Genomic DNA, 15,355 nt, shown 5'->3' with positions numbered 1-15,355 from the left:
GTGTGCATCTCCTAGATAAAGATCAGTTTTGGATGGGGATCCCTCTAAAAGGAGGGAGCTGTGAGGATCTGAAGAATATGAACAAAGAAGGTAAAGTGCTGAAATGCACAGGGCTGAGAAGAGAAGTGCTTTGGGAGCCATGTGTTCAGTTCCTTTGGCACAGGGAGTGCCTCAGTGTCTGCAGAGGGGGATTTTCCACTGCTCTGCTGTGTCAAACCTCTTGGCTCAGGATGAGCAGCAGATTCTGGCTCTGGGGAGTGTTGCCATCCAAGTCTCACCTGGGTTGTGACCAGAGAGGTTTTTCAGGCTGGTGGTGTCTCAAAGTAGTGTCAGCCCCAATTTCTTTGAAGCATTGAACTCTGCCTGCACATTATGGGGCTCATCGAATTGTTCCCCCCTGCCACAACCTTGCGAGCGTTTAACCTTTAAAGCTGTCAAGAATGAAACATGACCATTGTTTTTCTAGGGCCTAAATAAAAGCAGCATGGTACTCAGATTGTTGTCTCAAAGAGAAGCAGAGAAATGTCCAGACAATTTCTCATTGCCTGAAGAAGTCTTTGCAAAATACTGTCAATAGGAGAAGTTCTCTTAAGGAAAACAGAAAAACAGATCAATGAATAAAAATATTCTTTAAAGGAATTTTTTGTCTCAGTTTGCTCTTCTTTCTGTCGGCTGGCTGGTAAAGCATCTGAATTTGTACACTGCCTGTCTGCCAAAAAAAGCCCTTTCAGATTTATTAATTCAGGCGTAACATTAGTTATCTTGCCAAGAGCAACTGAACAGGAAGGTTTAATACCTTGTTTACTAGTCTCCAGCAGACTATCAACTATTTTTGATAGCTGAGCAGCTGCCAAATACAGCAGAGGTCCCTGGGACACAGGCTTTGCTTTGCCTGCTGACATGTTTGTTTTGGACTTGTGCAAGCAAGGTGGCAAGGATGGGGCTCAGGAAAGACAGAACAGACTAATAACACTCTCCAGTAAAAAAGCTGCTATTTGCTTTTGACATGTGAATGGTCACGTTAATTAGAGAGGGAAGCAGGAGCTGCATCTGCTGATGGGTTTTGGCCCTGCTTAAGTTACTCCCGTTTCTGTCTGTAGGTGGCTGGCGAGTACAAGTATCACCCCGAGTGCTTCGCTTGTATGAGCTGCAAAGTGATCATTGAGGATGGGGACACTTATGCACTGGTGCAACATTCCACTCTGTACTGGTAAGCGGAGCTGCTCCCTGCTGTGTGTAAGCCCTGCCCAGCCAAGCGCTGCTCTGAGGAATGCCAGGGAGCTGCCCTTTGAGGCAGGGCAGGAGGAACGGTGTAAGCGCTAAAACTGTGGCTTGTGGTCAGCGAGAGAGCTCGGGTGTGAGTGCGCAGGGAGGGACAGGGCAGTGCCATAGTGCCTTTCATCACTTCTTTCAGTGGGAAATGCCACAACCAGATTGTGCTGACGCCGATGATAGAGAAGCACTCCACGGAGTCCCTGCGGGAGCAGCTGCCCTACACTCTGACCCTCATCTCCATGCCCGCGGCCACCGACGGCAAGAGGGGCTTCTCCGTGTCTGTCGAGGGGGGCTGCTCCAGCTATGCCACCGGTGTCCAGGTGAAAGAGTGAGTATGACCAGGCTGTGTGCAATGTCCCTGTCTGTGCAGGGGCAGCTGGTGCACACCCTGCAGCACTGCTGTCCCTGGGGGGATCTTGGCCTTACAGGGACGTCTTTGGTCTCCGTTTCCGTCCTGTGACAGCCTGAACTGATAATTTCATTTCTCACTCTCCTTGACTGAGCATAGGGCATTTGGAGAATTGTAATGGATTAACAATTTTGCCACTGGTCACAAAGAGCTCTCTCCAAACCAGCTCAGCACTTGGTCTCACAGGAGCTCCCTGTGCTGGTAGATTAGCATTGTTTTATTTCAAAATACCCATATGAGGGGAAGCATAATTTTGATAATTTTGGCTCAACTGACTTCTCACACACACTGCAATTCCCATGTTCAGAGTTAACAGGATGCACATCAGCCCAGATGTCCGGAATGCCATCCACCCTGCGGATCGGATCCTGGAGATTAACGGAGCTCCCATTCGCACCTTGCAGGTGGAGGAGGTGGGTAGAGTTCTGGTCTGAAACCTCCTTCTCCTCTGCCTTCCTACACCTTTTCTGTTTCCTGACACTGCTCTCCCACCCTGCACATGGTGTGTACACCCCTAGAACTTGTGCTGACAGTAGGAATAAACATGAAGACAAGCTTTGCCTTCCAGCTGAAGAGGACAATGTAACAGATGGAAGTGCAATTAGGATGCAGTAATGGTTTTGTGGCATTCAGATGTGAAGGGAGGCAATAACAAAAATCCAGGGCTGTGACAGAGGACAGAGAGGCTGTGAAGACTTTCCCATGTCCTGCTATGAAGTGCTCTGTTCTGATCCTTTGAGAGGCAACTGCTAATTCACAGGGACCCAGCTGATCATAGCAGGGGGTTTCCCATTGCAGAAGTATTTGATGTCTGTAGAGGCTTTATACAGGTGCTGCAGGAGTGTAGTGAGACCACCATTACCTTCACTTCCCATGGTTTTATTTACTGTTGGTGCTGAAGAGAACATGAGGAGCACAAGACATCTCTCAGATAAACCTCTGTAGCTTTTTCAAAGCTGTTTTTGCAGCACTGTTCAAGGTGGAAAACTAATTTTTGAGCACTTCTCAGAAAAAGCATTCCATAGAGTCATAGAATACCAGGTTGGAAGGGACCTCAAGAATCATCTGGTCCAATCTTTCTTGGCAAAAGGAAGGTTTAGAGAGGATGGTTCAGCACCTTGTCCAGCTGAAACATAAAAGTGTCCAATGTTGTGGAATCCACCACTTCCTGGGGAGGTTATTCCAAGGGCTGATTGTTCTCTTTGGGAAAAACTGTCCTTTTGTGTCTAACTGGAATCTCCCCAGGATTAACTTGTACCAGTTACCCCCTGTATTTTCCATGTCATGACTTGTAAAAAGGGAGTCTCCACCTCCTTTGTAGCTGCTCTTTAAATACTGGAACATGGTGATAAGGTCTTGCCTCAGCCTTCTTTTCTCAAGGCTGAACAAACCTGATTCTCTCAGCCTTTCCTCCCGTGGCAGCTTCACAGCCCTTTGATTATCCTTGTAGTCCTTCTTTGGACCCTCTGCAGCCTGTGCACATCTTTTTTGTGTAGGTTACTTCTAGCTGACCAGAAAGAATTGGATAAAATAAGGAACTTGTGTGTTGCTGGTTTGCTTTGTCTGGCAGACAGCTGTGGTGCACACAACGAAACCACAGCTATGGAGTGATCTCACTGAACTCTCCCCTCTGCCTCCTGGGGGGCACTCTCTGTGTCTCCTTTGTCTCCTGGTGTTTGTGTTCCTCCTGTCAGCTCCGTCCTGTGCTGTGGTTTGATTTCAGGTGGAGGAATTGATCCGCAAGACCAGCCAGACCCTGCAGCTGCTCATAGAGCACGACCCCGTCTCGCAGCGCCTGGACAGGCTCCGCCTGGACTCGCGCCTTCCTTCCCATATACAGCCCCCCATCTCCCCACGCTCCCTCTCCCCACTGGACATCAAGGAGAACCTGGAAGGGACGCTCCGGCGCCGCTCCCTCAGGTAAACACTGGGAAGCCTCTGCCCTGGCTCTGCCCTGTGCTCCCTGTGCCCAGGCCTCGGGATGGCCTTGGCTCTGGGGACATGGCTTGTCTCTGATGTGAGCAGTGGGACAAACCGTTGGAGAAGCCATGGAGAGCTTTGGATTCTGCTCTCTCCATTCCCTTTCAGGGTGACAAACTTTCCTTGATAGAAGTAAGGAGCTCTGCTGTGAACAGAGACAAGCTACTAAGTTTCACAGTTAGAAACTATAAAGGACATGTTTCTACCAGCCTCAAATAGCTGGGGAAGGATGTGTCCTTAGAGGAATCTGGCTGAGCAGAGCACTCAGTTGCTCATTTAGTCATTTACCAGGATTTAGTCATTTACCAGGATTTTAATCCTTGTTTAGAGATAGCAAGTGCCGTGTCTTCCCAGCTTCCTCCCCCTGTTCCCAGAGCTCCATCTCTGACTGCCAGTGCAGGAGGTGTATTGTTGTTGTTCTTAGGCAGCTCTGACTTGGAAGCTACTCTGGGTTCATAAAGAGTTTCTGCTGTGATGGGAGAGCATCTGGCTATGGAGCACTGAAGGACATACAGAAACTGGTCCCTTAGGAGCAAATGGTGGGATATGTTGGACCAAAATTCTCCCAGCAGCTTCCCTGATCCTCTTGTCATCTTTGTTTTGCAGGCGCAGTAACAGCATCTCCAAGTCCCCTGGCCCCAGCTCTCCAAAGGAGCCACTCCTTCTGAGCCGCGACATCAGTCGTTCCGAATCCCTGCGCTCCTCCTCCAGCTGCTCCCAGCAAATCTTCCGGCCCTGTGACCTCATTCATGGAGAGGTTCTAGGAAAAGGATTTTTTGGGCAAGCAATCAAGGTGAGGAGGTCCCCAGACATTCATCATTCACTTTGATTACAGCAATGTCTGCTTGTCTCAGGATCCTTCACTGCTGTCTCAGTGGTGTTTGCCATGCTGAGAGTGATCAGTGTTGGACCATCCCTGGTTTGCTCTGAGATCCATTTCTGTTTCATTCCCTGACCATGAGTGCCTCTGGCTGCAGATGGTTTTGACTTTGTCCCCTTTGAATGTCAACCTTGGCCACAGATGCTCAGCTGCAGAGTGCCTGTGTCACAGCAGCCTCATGGGTGAGGGGGGAGAGTGGGCAACAGGCTCCACGTCCTCCTGCAAGCATCTTCTTTGTGAAGAGGTGCATTCAGCTCCCCAGCACAGCATTTCTCACCCCCGCAGTGTGGCAGGCTTGGGGTTTGCCAGGCTGATGTCCTGACCATCTCTGAGCCCCTCACAAAGCCTAAATATCTTATCAGTGTGGGGGTAGTGTCCAGGATTTGCATGACTCTCACAGTGAAATTCTCCATCAGTAGCAGTCCTCTTGCATTTAATCTCTGTGGTCTTGACTGGAAGTGCTCCAGCAGTTCCTATCCCAACATCCCTGGCATCAGGGACAGCTTCCTGTGCCTTGTTAAGGTGCTGTGAGCTCCTCAGGACTCAGATTGCACTCACCATGCCATGGGACTTCTCTCCTTACGCTGGAATAAACTTGAGGTGTCCAGCCACCATAATCACCTTGTGCTTCCACTGGATGTGGGGAGCCAGTACTACAACCCCAATGCTTTTGCTCCATACTAATGAGCATATTTCTCTTCTCCTCTGCTCATAGAGAAATAACAGGTGCAGGTAAGTGGAACCTTTGCTCTGTCGCATGTTTTTGTCATCCGCGTGCCCACAGTTACTGGCACAAAGGCATTCCTTTTCTGCTCGGATTACCCCATGGCCATCCTGTCCAGGTGCATGCTCTGGGAGCTAAAACTGCCCCCCTGGAGTTCCATGATGACACTTGTTTCAGTTTTGCTGCTATGTCAGCTTAAGAATTCCACTTAGCCTTGTCTTTGTCTCTTCACTCCCCTTTATCTTTGGGTTTTAGGTGTCCCTGGCTTTCATGTCCCTGGCTGAAATGTGCAGTGTTCCCTGGCTCGCTGCCTGTGTATGGATGCTTGATTTCAGACAGGAGCAGAAGGGTGTTGTACTCCTGCTTCTGTTGTGTTATTCCATGTTATTCCACACTCGCGTTCCACCTGTATCAGCCTTGTTACATCTCATGGTTCCAAACAGAATCAGTGTGTCACAGTGTTTGCAAGAGCTCACAAGCTTCCTAAATGCTATAACAGGGTCTTATGTCCTGGGTTGCAGTTCTGGAGGTTTTCTGAAAGGCTTTTTATTTTAAAGAATAAGAGGCAAGAATGTGACACGGTCCTTAAGCTTCAGATTGACTGGGCTTGATGCAGCAAGTACTGTAGCTGGTCAAATCTTTCCCTTCTGTTCCTAGAGACAGGGTGGTTGTTTAGTTCCCTGGAGGTTTTGGAGAGCCAGAGCTATCCAAGTTAAGCAACGGAAGGAGAGAGGATTTCCAAGAAAATGTGCTCATCAAAATTTGGACCCTTTGTACTCATGCACCCCAGGCAAGCAAGGCTGAGCTGGTTCAAAATGTCAGGAACTAGTTGGAGATGGGCTAACAGTTCTAGAGGAACTGTAAATGCTTTTCATGTCAAGAGCCAGGAAATTTATTACCTTATTATTCTGATGGATTTCTCCGTGTTTGCCACCATTCCAGGCCATTCCTTGCAGGTAGCAGGACTGCTGCAAAGGAGCAAGCTGAAATAGAGGCTTCCTGCCTTAACTGTGCAAACCAGTTCCACTTGCATGTGGATGAGATTCAGAGTCCCCATAAAAGCACTGATGTACAAGGTAGTTTGGAGTTGTTTGGTTTGGTTTCTGGTGTAACTGAGCGTTGATTCCTGTGCTGACAGAGTGCAGTTGTTTGGGTCTGTGTACAAGACGTGAGCACCACGCTGAGCAAATGCTTTCCATAAGGGAACTTGAGGATTGCACCAGTGTGGAACTGGTGCCTGCAGAGGCTTTGGCAGCCTGAGTGCATGCTCAGCACTCTGCTACGCAGAACAGAGACCTCAGCTCTGGCTCTTGGCATGATCAGCTTTAGGTAGATTCTGTTTCAATACAGAATCTTCTCTGAATTCCAAAAGGAGAAATTTTATGCAGTTTTCAGCAGATCCTTGGCTTCTGAATTTTTTCCCACCTCGACTCCTCTCTGGATGGAGGACAATGTTACCCTCTCTTTCAGAAGAGTTGCAGGAGCACTGGAACTGTTTATTCTTGAACCTTGCCTGTAGTTGTGGGTTTTGTTTCCACCAGGTGACTCACAAAGCAACAGGAAAGGTGATGGTGATGAAGGAACTGATTCGCTGTGATGAGGAAACACAGAAGACCTTCTTGACAGAGGTAGGAGCACCATTTCAGAAAGCTTCTGAGCCTGTGGTGTGATGGAGCTCTCTTCCATCTTCTCCAGAGAGAGAGATCTTGCCAGCAGCCTGGCAGGATTTGAGGTGCTGAGGTGGGAGACATTGCAGGGGGAAAAGCTGACAGGAGCTGAATGTTTGCTGCAGTGAAGTGTGACTCACACTGAGCAATTGACGTGGCTTCAGCTCCCAGTTCATTAATTTTTCAGTGATAAAAAGCAGCCCAGGTCTGAGCTGAATTGAGCTGTGCAGTACATAAAGGATCTATCCCCTGAGCCTTGTGTGTAAATACAAAGGATGAGGGCCAATATTTAAGATTCCCACTCTATTTACGCTGAACTATTTTCTTGGTGGCTGCCTACGATGTTTTTCAAAGTCAGATTTAGCTTAAAAGCAGCTCCCTAAACACCTGACACCTGCAGTACAGACCTGAAAAGTGCTGTGGAGAGCTCCTGGCTCTGACAAATTAGCCAAACTCAAGGGTGCTCCCCTTAAAGACTAAGATCAGGTTAAATGCACAGTGTGAAAATGAAGAGGCAACAACTCACTGACTGCCTTAGGGCTGGGGTTTGGGTGTTCTCTGTGGTCTCTGGAGGGGACCTGCAGTATTTGTCACCACAGAGCAGATCTGTCAGGACTTGTTCCATTGGCTTTTTGGGGTGGGATGTCTCTGCTTCCAGGTGAAAGTGATGCGCAGCCTGGACCACCCCAACGTGCTGAAGTTCATCGGGGTGCTGTACAAGGACAAGAAGCTGAATCTCCTCACCGAGTACATCGAGGGGGGCACACTGAAGGACTTCCTCCGCAATGCAGTGAGTTGGGAGGCCTGGGAGAGCTGCACTCAGCAGGCCTGACTGTGGTGTTGGTTGTACCAGCCTGATGGTGCTTGTTGTTAGTCTTCTTTGGAGCTGCTTCTTAGCTGTGGGTGGACCTGGGGCAGGAAACCTCTTCCTCCTGGGGCTGTATCGTGTGTCTGAGCGCTGTGGGAGCCCCTGGTGCACAGGAATTGCTGTCACCAGCTGGCTGGTGAGATAGGCCCTGACCACTGAGCACTTGTCTTTCAGGATCCGTTTCCTTGGCAGCAGAAGGTCAGCTTTGCCAAAGGAATTGCCTCTGGAATGGTGAGTTGGACTGTCCCCTTGTCACAGAGCAGGCCTGGGTGGTGTGGGAGGGGCCGTGGACCCTGCCGAGTCCTGGCACCAGGTTTTTGGGTCTGTACATGTGAAGGGACGTGCTCACCTGGGAATCCCTAACACGTTTTTTCCCTCTATTCCAGGCTTACTTGCACTCCATGTGCATCATTCACAGAGACCTGAATTCACACAATTGCCTGATCAAGTTGGTGAGCTACACCTCTGTTCCACAACATGCTGCTCCTCTCCTTGGTGTCTTCCTCCCTTGGTTTTCTTTGCTTGATATTCCCTCATTTGTCAGGGTGGAACTGATTTCAGAGAGGCTTTAAGTGCCCTAAACAAGGGACCTTCATCTTGACACAAGATTTTCCGGGCTGATCTGGTTTTCACTGTTTGTGTGTTCTGTTCTCTTACCCCCTTTTCTCTGGTAGCAGCTCCTGTAACAGAGTACAGCTCTGTTCCTTATCTCAGCTATGAGATGTTCTCTGCAGCTGCTTCTGTTCTTTTAACCACTTGATGACTTTGTTTATTGGCACTCAGGATTCAGACAAGTGTGTGGGTGTGTGCACGTGTGTGCTCTCTCTCCAAAATGTTGGGTCACAAGAGTTTTGTGTGGCTTCATTCCCTCAAGCCTTGCCCTTGTTCCCTTGTCTGGGATATGAGATTGGCATGTGGGCTTCAAACGACCAAGGGTGAAAGTCCAAGTTAATTCCTGGCAGGTAGAAGAGGAAAGTCTGAAAGGAAAGGTCTAGTTTTGCTCTGGCATGTGTAGCCAAATTGATGGGATAAGTGTTGGTGACCATATGGGAACTTAAACAATGAAGGGAGGAAATGATGAGTGGGGATCATCTAAACATCTCGCTATGCTCATCTGGCTGCAGGAAATCTGGATAGTTGCCCTTCCAGAGTAGTTGGTAGCAAACAGGAATTACAACCTCCTTGCTCCTGAAGGGAGCTGAAGGCAATCAGAGGGTTGTGCTCCATCCCTGGGCAGGACAAGACAGTGGTGGTGGCTGACTTCGGTCTGTCTCGGCTGATTGTGGAGGAAAGGAAGAAGCCCACGTTGGAGAAACCGTCCGCCAAGAAGCGAACCCTGCGCAAGAGCGACAGGAAGAAGCGCTACACGGTGGTGGGGAACCCATACTGGATGGCCCCAGAGATGCTGAATGGTGAGAGCCCAGGGCAGGCAGCAGTGAGGAGACAGCCCGGGGCAGGGGGCAGGGGTGACAGGATTACTGGGAGCTTCTGGGCCCCAGGAACAACCAAAACCATTTTACAAGCTGTGATTTTAGACCTGCTAATGTGGAAGCTTATTTATACACACAGGAGCTGTAGCTGCAGTACCTGACCTGGTGAGCCTTTGGGCCACCTCAGGTAGTGTTTCTGGCTTGACAACAGGATTCTTCAGGAAGGCAACAAATATAACATCCTATAATCCAGACAACAGGGAAAACAAAAGAGGCCTGAGATAAGACCGAACCTGAGATCAGTTTCTGTTACAGCCTCATGCTCTGTAGCTGCCCCTGGAAACAGGGCATCATTGAACTCCAGGATGAGGCTCATGTGTGCTGTTGTGTAGATGCAGGGGGAAGCCATCTGCTGCCAGGTTTGCTGAAACCTCAGGACTGAGGTGGAACTTGTCCAAGTGCAGGCAAATCTGGTCTCTGGCATGCAGCCCTCAGCTGCATTAAGGTTAAACGGTGACTCTCAGAGGAAAAGCTGCCCCTGCAGGAGTGGAGGGGAGGGTGGAATACAATGGTCTGTCTGACCAGGCTGGGGTATCAGCACTGTCCAGCACAGCCCAGCAGGGAAGGCAGGACTGGGCTCTTCTCCCTCAGCTCAGTTTTCCATGTTGCTTTCCTGTGTGCTGTCCTATTCACCTTCTCTCAAGGCCTGCAGCCCTACAGGAGTCTGAGGCTGTTCCTCAGAGCCTGTTTCAGCCCTGGCATTTGTCAGGAAAACAGCAAGAGCATAGTCTGACATCACCTCTGAGAGCAAGGCTGATCACCAGGCACTGTTTTGGGAGGGGTGTGTCTGTAAGCAGAGCATGGCACGCCGGAGCCTGCCTGCTTTCTCAGGATCAAAGTGCTGCCACTGTGTGATTTATTATCTCTGCAGTCACTGCAGAGGGACTGGCCCTCGCTGCCTGCTGGGGAGCTGAGCACTCACTGTGCACTGTGGAGATGCACTGGAACAGCAGCCAACAGGAATGGACAAAGCTTCCTACAGCTATCCCTAGCATTTGCTCAGACCTCATACACAGGTCTGTACAACACACTTGCCTGTGCTGTCCTGTTGTTCCCCAGGATAAGAAAGAAGCAGGATTAACATCCGTGCTGGCAGTGTATGGGAAGGGCCAGTTGGTATGTACATATCTGGGGCTGACTCACCCTGCTTAGATTTAAGCCTAGCTTTGTCACCTGTTTTAGGGCCCTCCAGGGAATAGGCTTAGGTAAGTTTTGGACTGGCAGCTCCTGGAATGGCTGGATGAGCAAGTGTCACTTACAGAGCTGACTGTCTTGTTTCCTGCAGGGCAGAGCTATGATGAGATGGTGGACATCTTTTCATTTGGGATTGTTCTCTGTGAGGTAAGACAAGGACATTACACTGCACCTTTTCCCCACTGCCATCTCCTGGCACACATGGGGTCAGCCAGGTCTCTGTGTCTGAGTCTGTGAGCTAACAGCACATTATTAGTGAATTAGGGTGGGAGAACAAGCCCTGCCTCTTTGTCCTCAAGGGAGATAACTGTCTTGTAGTATTTTGGGCACGGTTTCTTCCTAGACTGAAAGAAAAGCAGAGGTTCCTCCTGGACTGAGAGAAGCTGTAAAAAAGTCATCAAGTTCTGATGGAGCCCTGGTATCCATTTGAAAGGAGACATATTCCCTAGAACTGTGATACCTTTTTCGACTGCCTCATTAAAAGAACAATCAGCTGCATAATCTCAGCAAATTCAGGGCCTCCACTGGGGATGGCACTTCACTTCAAAGGAAGGGAAACAGAAACCTCTTTGCAGGTTGATTAATGAGCTTGCCCCCTGAAGTCTGTGGGCTTAGTTTATTTCTGAGCCAACGCACAGTCTTACTGTTCTATCAGGCTTTTCTGTCTGCAGAACAGAAAGCACCACTTGAAAGCCACAAGGTATTTTCAGTGCAAAAGGTGTGTATGACAGTGGAAATGCAGATGAAAGGCAGGGTGTGATGTGTAACACAGCAGTTACAGGAACACCAGGGGATGTGAGCACAGTTTCATCTTCAGGGGACAAAGCAAATGTCTGTGCAAAAATCTTTGTGGCCTCATCTGGAGTGCTGTTTACACTGGGCCCTCCTCTCAGAGAATGTTGTGGTTGTGAGTGATAGATTTAGGAACTTGAAAAATCTGTATGTGGGATTAAAACAATTGTTTCATCTAGAAGAAAAAAGACATGAACATTTTTTTTGTCCCCCAAAATGACAATGCTATAAAAAAGTTCTTCACTCCGATAAGGAAATAACCCTGCCAAAACACATACTGGGCGTGCCACTGTCTCGTTACAGGATGTGGTTGTCCTGCCGAGTTACTGGCACAGAAGAGCCTGTGTGGTTATAAATAACACCCTTTTTGTGATACCCGATGAGGCTTTAAACCTAATACTCTGTCCATGTGAAAGTTTGTATTGTCACTGACCTTGTGAGTCCAGATCAGCCCAGGGCTGCCTGGGCTCCTGTCCTCTGTTACCCTGTGAGCCCCCTCGTGCTGAGGTGGTGAGTACTGGGGCAGTGATGGGGCAGAGCTGCTCAGTTCCACCTAGCCCTGTACTGACTTTCCTTCACCTGCAGCCTCCTGATCGTTGGTTATGGTTGTTTTTATCTGTCCCTTCCCTCTGGCTGTGGTGGGGATGAATCTGCCAGTAGCAGAACGACTCAGAATTCGGGGCGCTTTTGGCTTCACAGCATTGTTTGGGACTGCCTGTGCACAGACGAGCTTTGCTGGTGCTGTGGTGAGATTGTGGGAGGGGAGAGATGGAATGGTGGGGCAGGTTGTGTTGGTCACCTGCAGTCAGGAGGGGTTGCACTGTCCCAGCATGAGACACTGTTGAGCTCCCTGGGAGGGGCACATCATCCTGTGTCTCCTGGCAGAGAGGCCCTGGGCAGGAGGGGGGTCTGGGCCTCCAGTGGCCCCTTTGAAAAGGAGGAACACTGTGTTCTTTTTCTTCCACCACAGTACTTTGAAGGAGCCCTTGCTTGATGCTGAAGTTCTCTGTGAGCACTGTGGAACTGCTGCAGTACTCAGGTGCTTCTCTCTTTTTCCCCCAGATCATAGGCCAGGTTTATGCTGACCCAGACTGTCTCCCACGCACACTGGACTTTGGCCTTAATGTCAAGCTGTTCTGGGAGAAGTTTGTTCCTGCTGACTGTCCTCCAGCCTTTTTCCCTCTGGCTGCTATTTGCTGCAGACTGGAGCCAGAGAGCAGGTAGGTCTGGGGTGTGGAGGACTCCTCTCTGAAAGCCTCAGGATGTGTCTCTATGCCCACAGTGGAAGGGCTGCTCTGCACAGAGGGCAATCCCTTCTGTGGGAATGCTGAAAGGCTTCCTTGTGTGGAGAGACTTCAGACTCATCAGTTTGGGAGAGAGGCCGCTGGGTATGGTGGAGATCTCTGAAACCATTTGAGACAGAGAGCACAGAGGAGGGACTGCTGGGAGTTCCTCAGGTGCAAAGAGCAGGGACAGCCCTTGGCAGCAAGGTGAACACTTCATTTCATGTCAGCTGTGGAACTTGCAGCTTCAGAACAGTGTAGATGCCAAATGGGTTCCAAAGAGGCAGAGCTGGTCACTGGCTGTAAAAATGAGTAGCCCAGAGAGATGGGGGTTTGCAGAGTTGGAAGCTGAATGGGGAGGGAATCTTGTCCCTGCTCACAGCTCTGTACATGGTACAGCATTCCGGAAGGACAGCCTTTCCAGATGCTGTTCTGCTTCCTCTTCCCCACTCACATTTCCTCACTGCTGCTTCTAGGCCCCCTTTTTCCAAGCTGGAAGATTCCTTTGAAGCTCTCTCTCTGTACCTGGGAGAACTCGCCATCCCCCTTCCATCGGAGCTGGAGGAGCTGGACCACAACGTGAGTGTGCAGTATGGACTGACCCGTGACAAGCTACCTGAGGACACAACCTAGGCTGCTCATCCTGCTGCTGCATCACTTCCACGGAGCTGGGATGAGTGCCAGGGAGGGAGAGGCACTTCAGCCACTTCCAGGGCATTAACGGGGCACCACGCTGTGCATTTGCTGCATTGCCTCTCTCTCCCCACCCAGTGCCCCTCCTCTTGGACATCCTGATTCACTGTGGATTCCTGGCGTGTTTCAGAAGCAAAAACGGCTGTTTCCTGCCAACTGCACCTAGGAAAGCTGCTCAACACTATTTTCCTGGCTTGAGAAATGTTTCTCTGGCCTTTTCAGGCTTCTTTACTGTGGTGCCTTAGAACTTGGCTGCAAGCTGTGAAGCCACCCTGGCCTGTCTGCCAGGGAGGGAATTGCTATAGGAGACTCTCCTGGGTAAGGACCAGCACTTCTGGAACTGCTTCTACCACTGACTGCCCTGCTCAGAAAGCTGGGGAAATTGGACATCAAGCAAAATGCCCAACCAGGACAGCATGTGTATGTTTGTGCATGTGTTTCCCAGAACAGCCCACTGAGATTCTGGCCTCTGACCTGCATCAGGGAGGGAGTAAAAAGCCCCAGGAATTGGGCAGCTCTCCTGAAATACCTTATGTCTGGGGAAGCATGTATGAATTTGTGTTTTGGTTTTGTGGTTTTCTTCCTTCTCTGTCTCAGAATACCTCCAAAAGCCTGCCTAGAAACACTAAGACTGAGCTCTGCTTGCCCCTCCTGATGGTGAATGAGGCAGGCAGCAAAGGAGCCACTGGGGCATCTTCAGCCCCTGTGCCTGCAGTGACTTTGCCTGCCCCAAACTTTCACCCAGGGGAAGGTGTCTGAACCTGAATGTGTAGAACTGCACTAGGCACTGGCTGGGGACATTCCTGCAGTGCTGAAGCTGCTTGAGCTCTCGGCCTGTGGACATGAGGTGACAGAAAGGGTGGCAGAAGGTGCTCGTCTGAAAGCCAAAGGTTTGAAGTGTCTCAGACCTTGTGCACAGACAACAGCAAAAGGGGACTTGCCCAAGTTACTTAAAGGATGGATTTGTCATGAACAGAAAAGTGCTGGAGAATGTCCCATCCTCTCTGGAGTGGCAGCTGGAGAACCAATAATTCAGTTGCCATTACCTCATCCTTTCCTGCAGATTGTGCAAGTTGCTCCCTTTGAAGGTCCTTCTTGCAGCTGCTGCTGCAGCACCTGAACTGATTCTCCAAGTAGAAACTTTCCTCAGGGTCATTCCCTGCTTTGGGGGAGAAAAAAGGGCTTGGAGTCATTGGGAGGTAGGTGGGAGTGTATTTTCTTCCAGTACTTCTCTTCCTCCTTCAGTGGGAGAAGAAAGCAAGTAGCTCATGTGGTTGGCAGAACTGAACCAAAAGCTGGATCAAGTCCTGCTCTCAAGTCTTACAAACATCATGGTTTAACTGGATTTCTAGTGTGCTCCTTTTCCCTCTCCTCCTCCCTTCAGCATTGAATGGTGGGGAATGGGTGTTAGTCTTTGCTGTTACTTTGATTTCCTCCCCCTACCCATGAATTCAAAGTATTATGTAGAATAACATGGGAGCAGCCATCACATGACAACAGGTGTGCAAAGGGGGGTGTTTTTAGTTATGTAGTGGTGTTTTAGAAACACTGGGGACTCCCTGTGCTGTGAGTCAGTGCAGGAGCCTCACTAAACTGGGTCCAGTGGATTCAGGATTATTAATAGGATCTGCCCTTTCAATCCCCCTCCCAGGCTGGTTTGTGAGGGGACCCCTGAAGGGGAGAGTCCTGGGTGATGTGTGGGTGGGGTTTATGAACTGTGATTTGCACAGCTCCATGCTCTAACTAAATTAAAAAGCAGTAACTGAATGCTCTAAGAACAAGATTTTGTGGTCTCTGTGTTAAATAAAGCCGGAAGCTGCAACTTTCTCAGGTTTCATTTGTAGCCACAAAATGGCACCATCAAAACTGCCCAGATGAGGTACCACCCAGAATCCCCTTTTCTGAGCCAGTGGGCTCTGCCACACTCACAGAACTGCAGAGTCACAGTGCAAGGGCTCTGCATGACTATTTACCTGGAGAAGTTGTCAAGTTCTGTTTGTTGGCTGATTGGTTTTTAAGGGTGGACAGCAGTCAGCAGAACATGGAGCTTCCCTATGTCTTCCTTCTCTAATGCAGGGATAAAAATGCAGCCTGTCCTTG

General features: G+C 49.7%; 1 protein-coding gene across 4 annotated transcripts in view; it reads left to right on the top strand.

Annotated features, from left to right (window-relative positions):
* Positions 1–15,081, top strand: part of LIMK2 (LIM domain kinase 2) — a 31,035-nt gene extending 15,954 nt beyond the window's left edge. For all 4 annotated transcript variants that reach the window (XM_071571814.1, XM_071571818.1, XM_071571815.1 and 1 more), the window contains 13 exons: positions 1,101–1,210; positions 1,415–1,603; positions 1,992–2,097; positions 3,408–3,604; positions 4,271–4,457; positions 6,810–6,896; positions 7,594–7,725; positions 7,978–8,034; positions 8,190–8,255; positions 9,041–9,215; positions 10,579–10,634; positions 12,342–12,499; positions 13,039–15,081. In XM_071571814.1, coding sequence (XP_071427915.1) covers positions 1,101–1,210; positions 1,415–1,603; positions 1,992–2,097; positions 3,408–3,604; positions 4,271–4,457; positions 6,810–6,896; positions 7,594–7,725; positions 7,978–8,034; positions 8,190–8,255; positions 9,041–9,215; positions 10,579–10,634; positions 12,342–12,499; positions 13,039–13,195 — 1,677 coding nt within the window. In that variant the 3' untranslated portion in view covers positions 13,196–15,081. The remainder of the gene's footprint in view (positions 1–1,100; positions 1,211–1,414; positions 1,604–1,991; positions 2,098–3,407; positions 3,605–4,270; positions 4,458–6,809; positions 6,897–7,593; positions 7,726–7,977; positions 8,035–8,189; positions 8,256–9,040; positions 9,216–10,578; positions 10,635–12,341; positions 12,500–13,038) is intronic.
* Positions 15,082–15,355: the final 274 nt, after the last annotated feature.

The sequence above is a fragment of the Pithys albifrons genome, chromosome 17 (genome assembly GCF_047495875.1).
Source record: "Pithys albifrons albifrons isolate INPA30051 chromosome 17, PitAlb_v1, whole genome shotgun sequence".
Taxonomy (NCBI): domain Eukaryota; kingdom Metazoa; phylum Chordata; class Aves; order Passeriformes; family Thamnophilidae; genus Pithys; species Pithys albifrons.
Note: the sequence above shows the minus strand (reverse complement) of the source record. Positions and strands in the feature narration are given on the sequence as shown.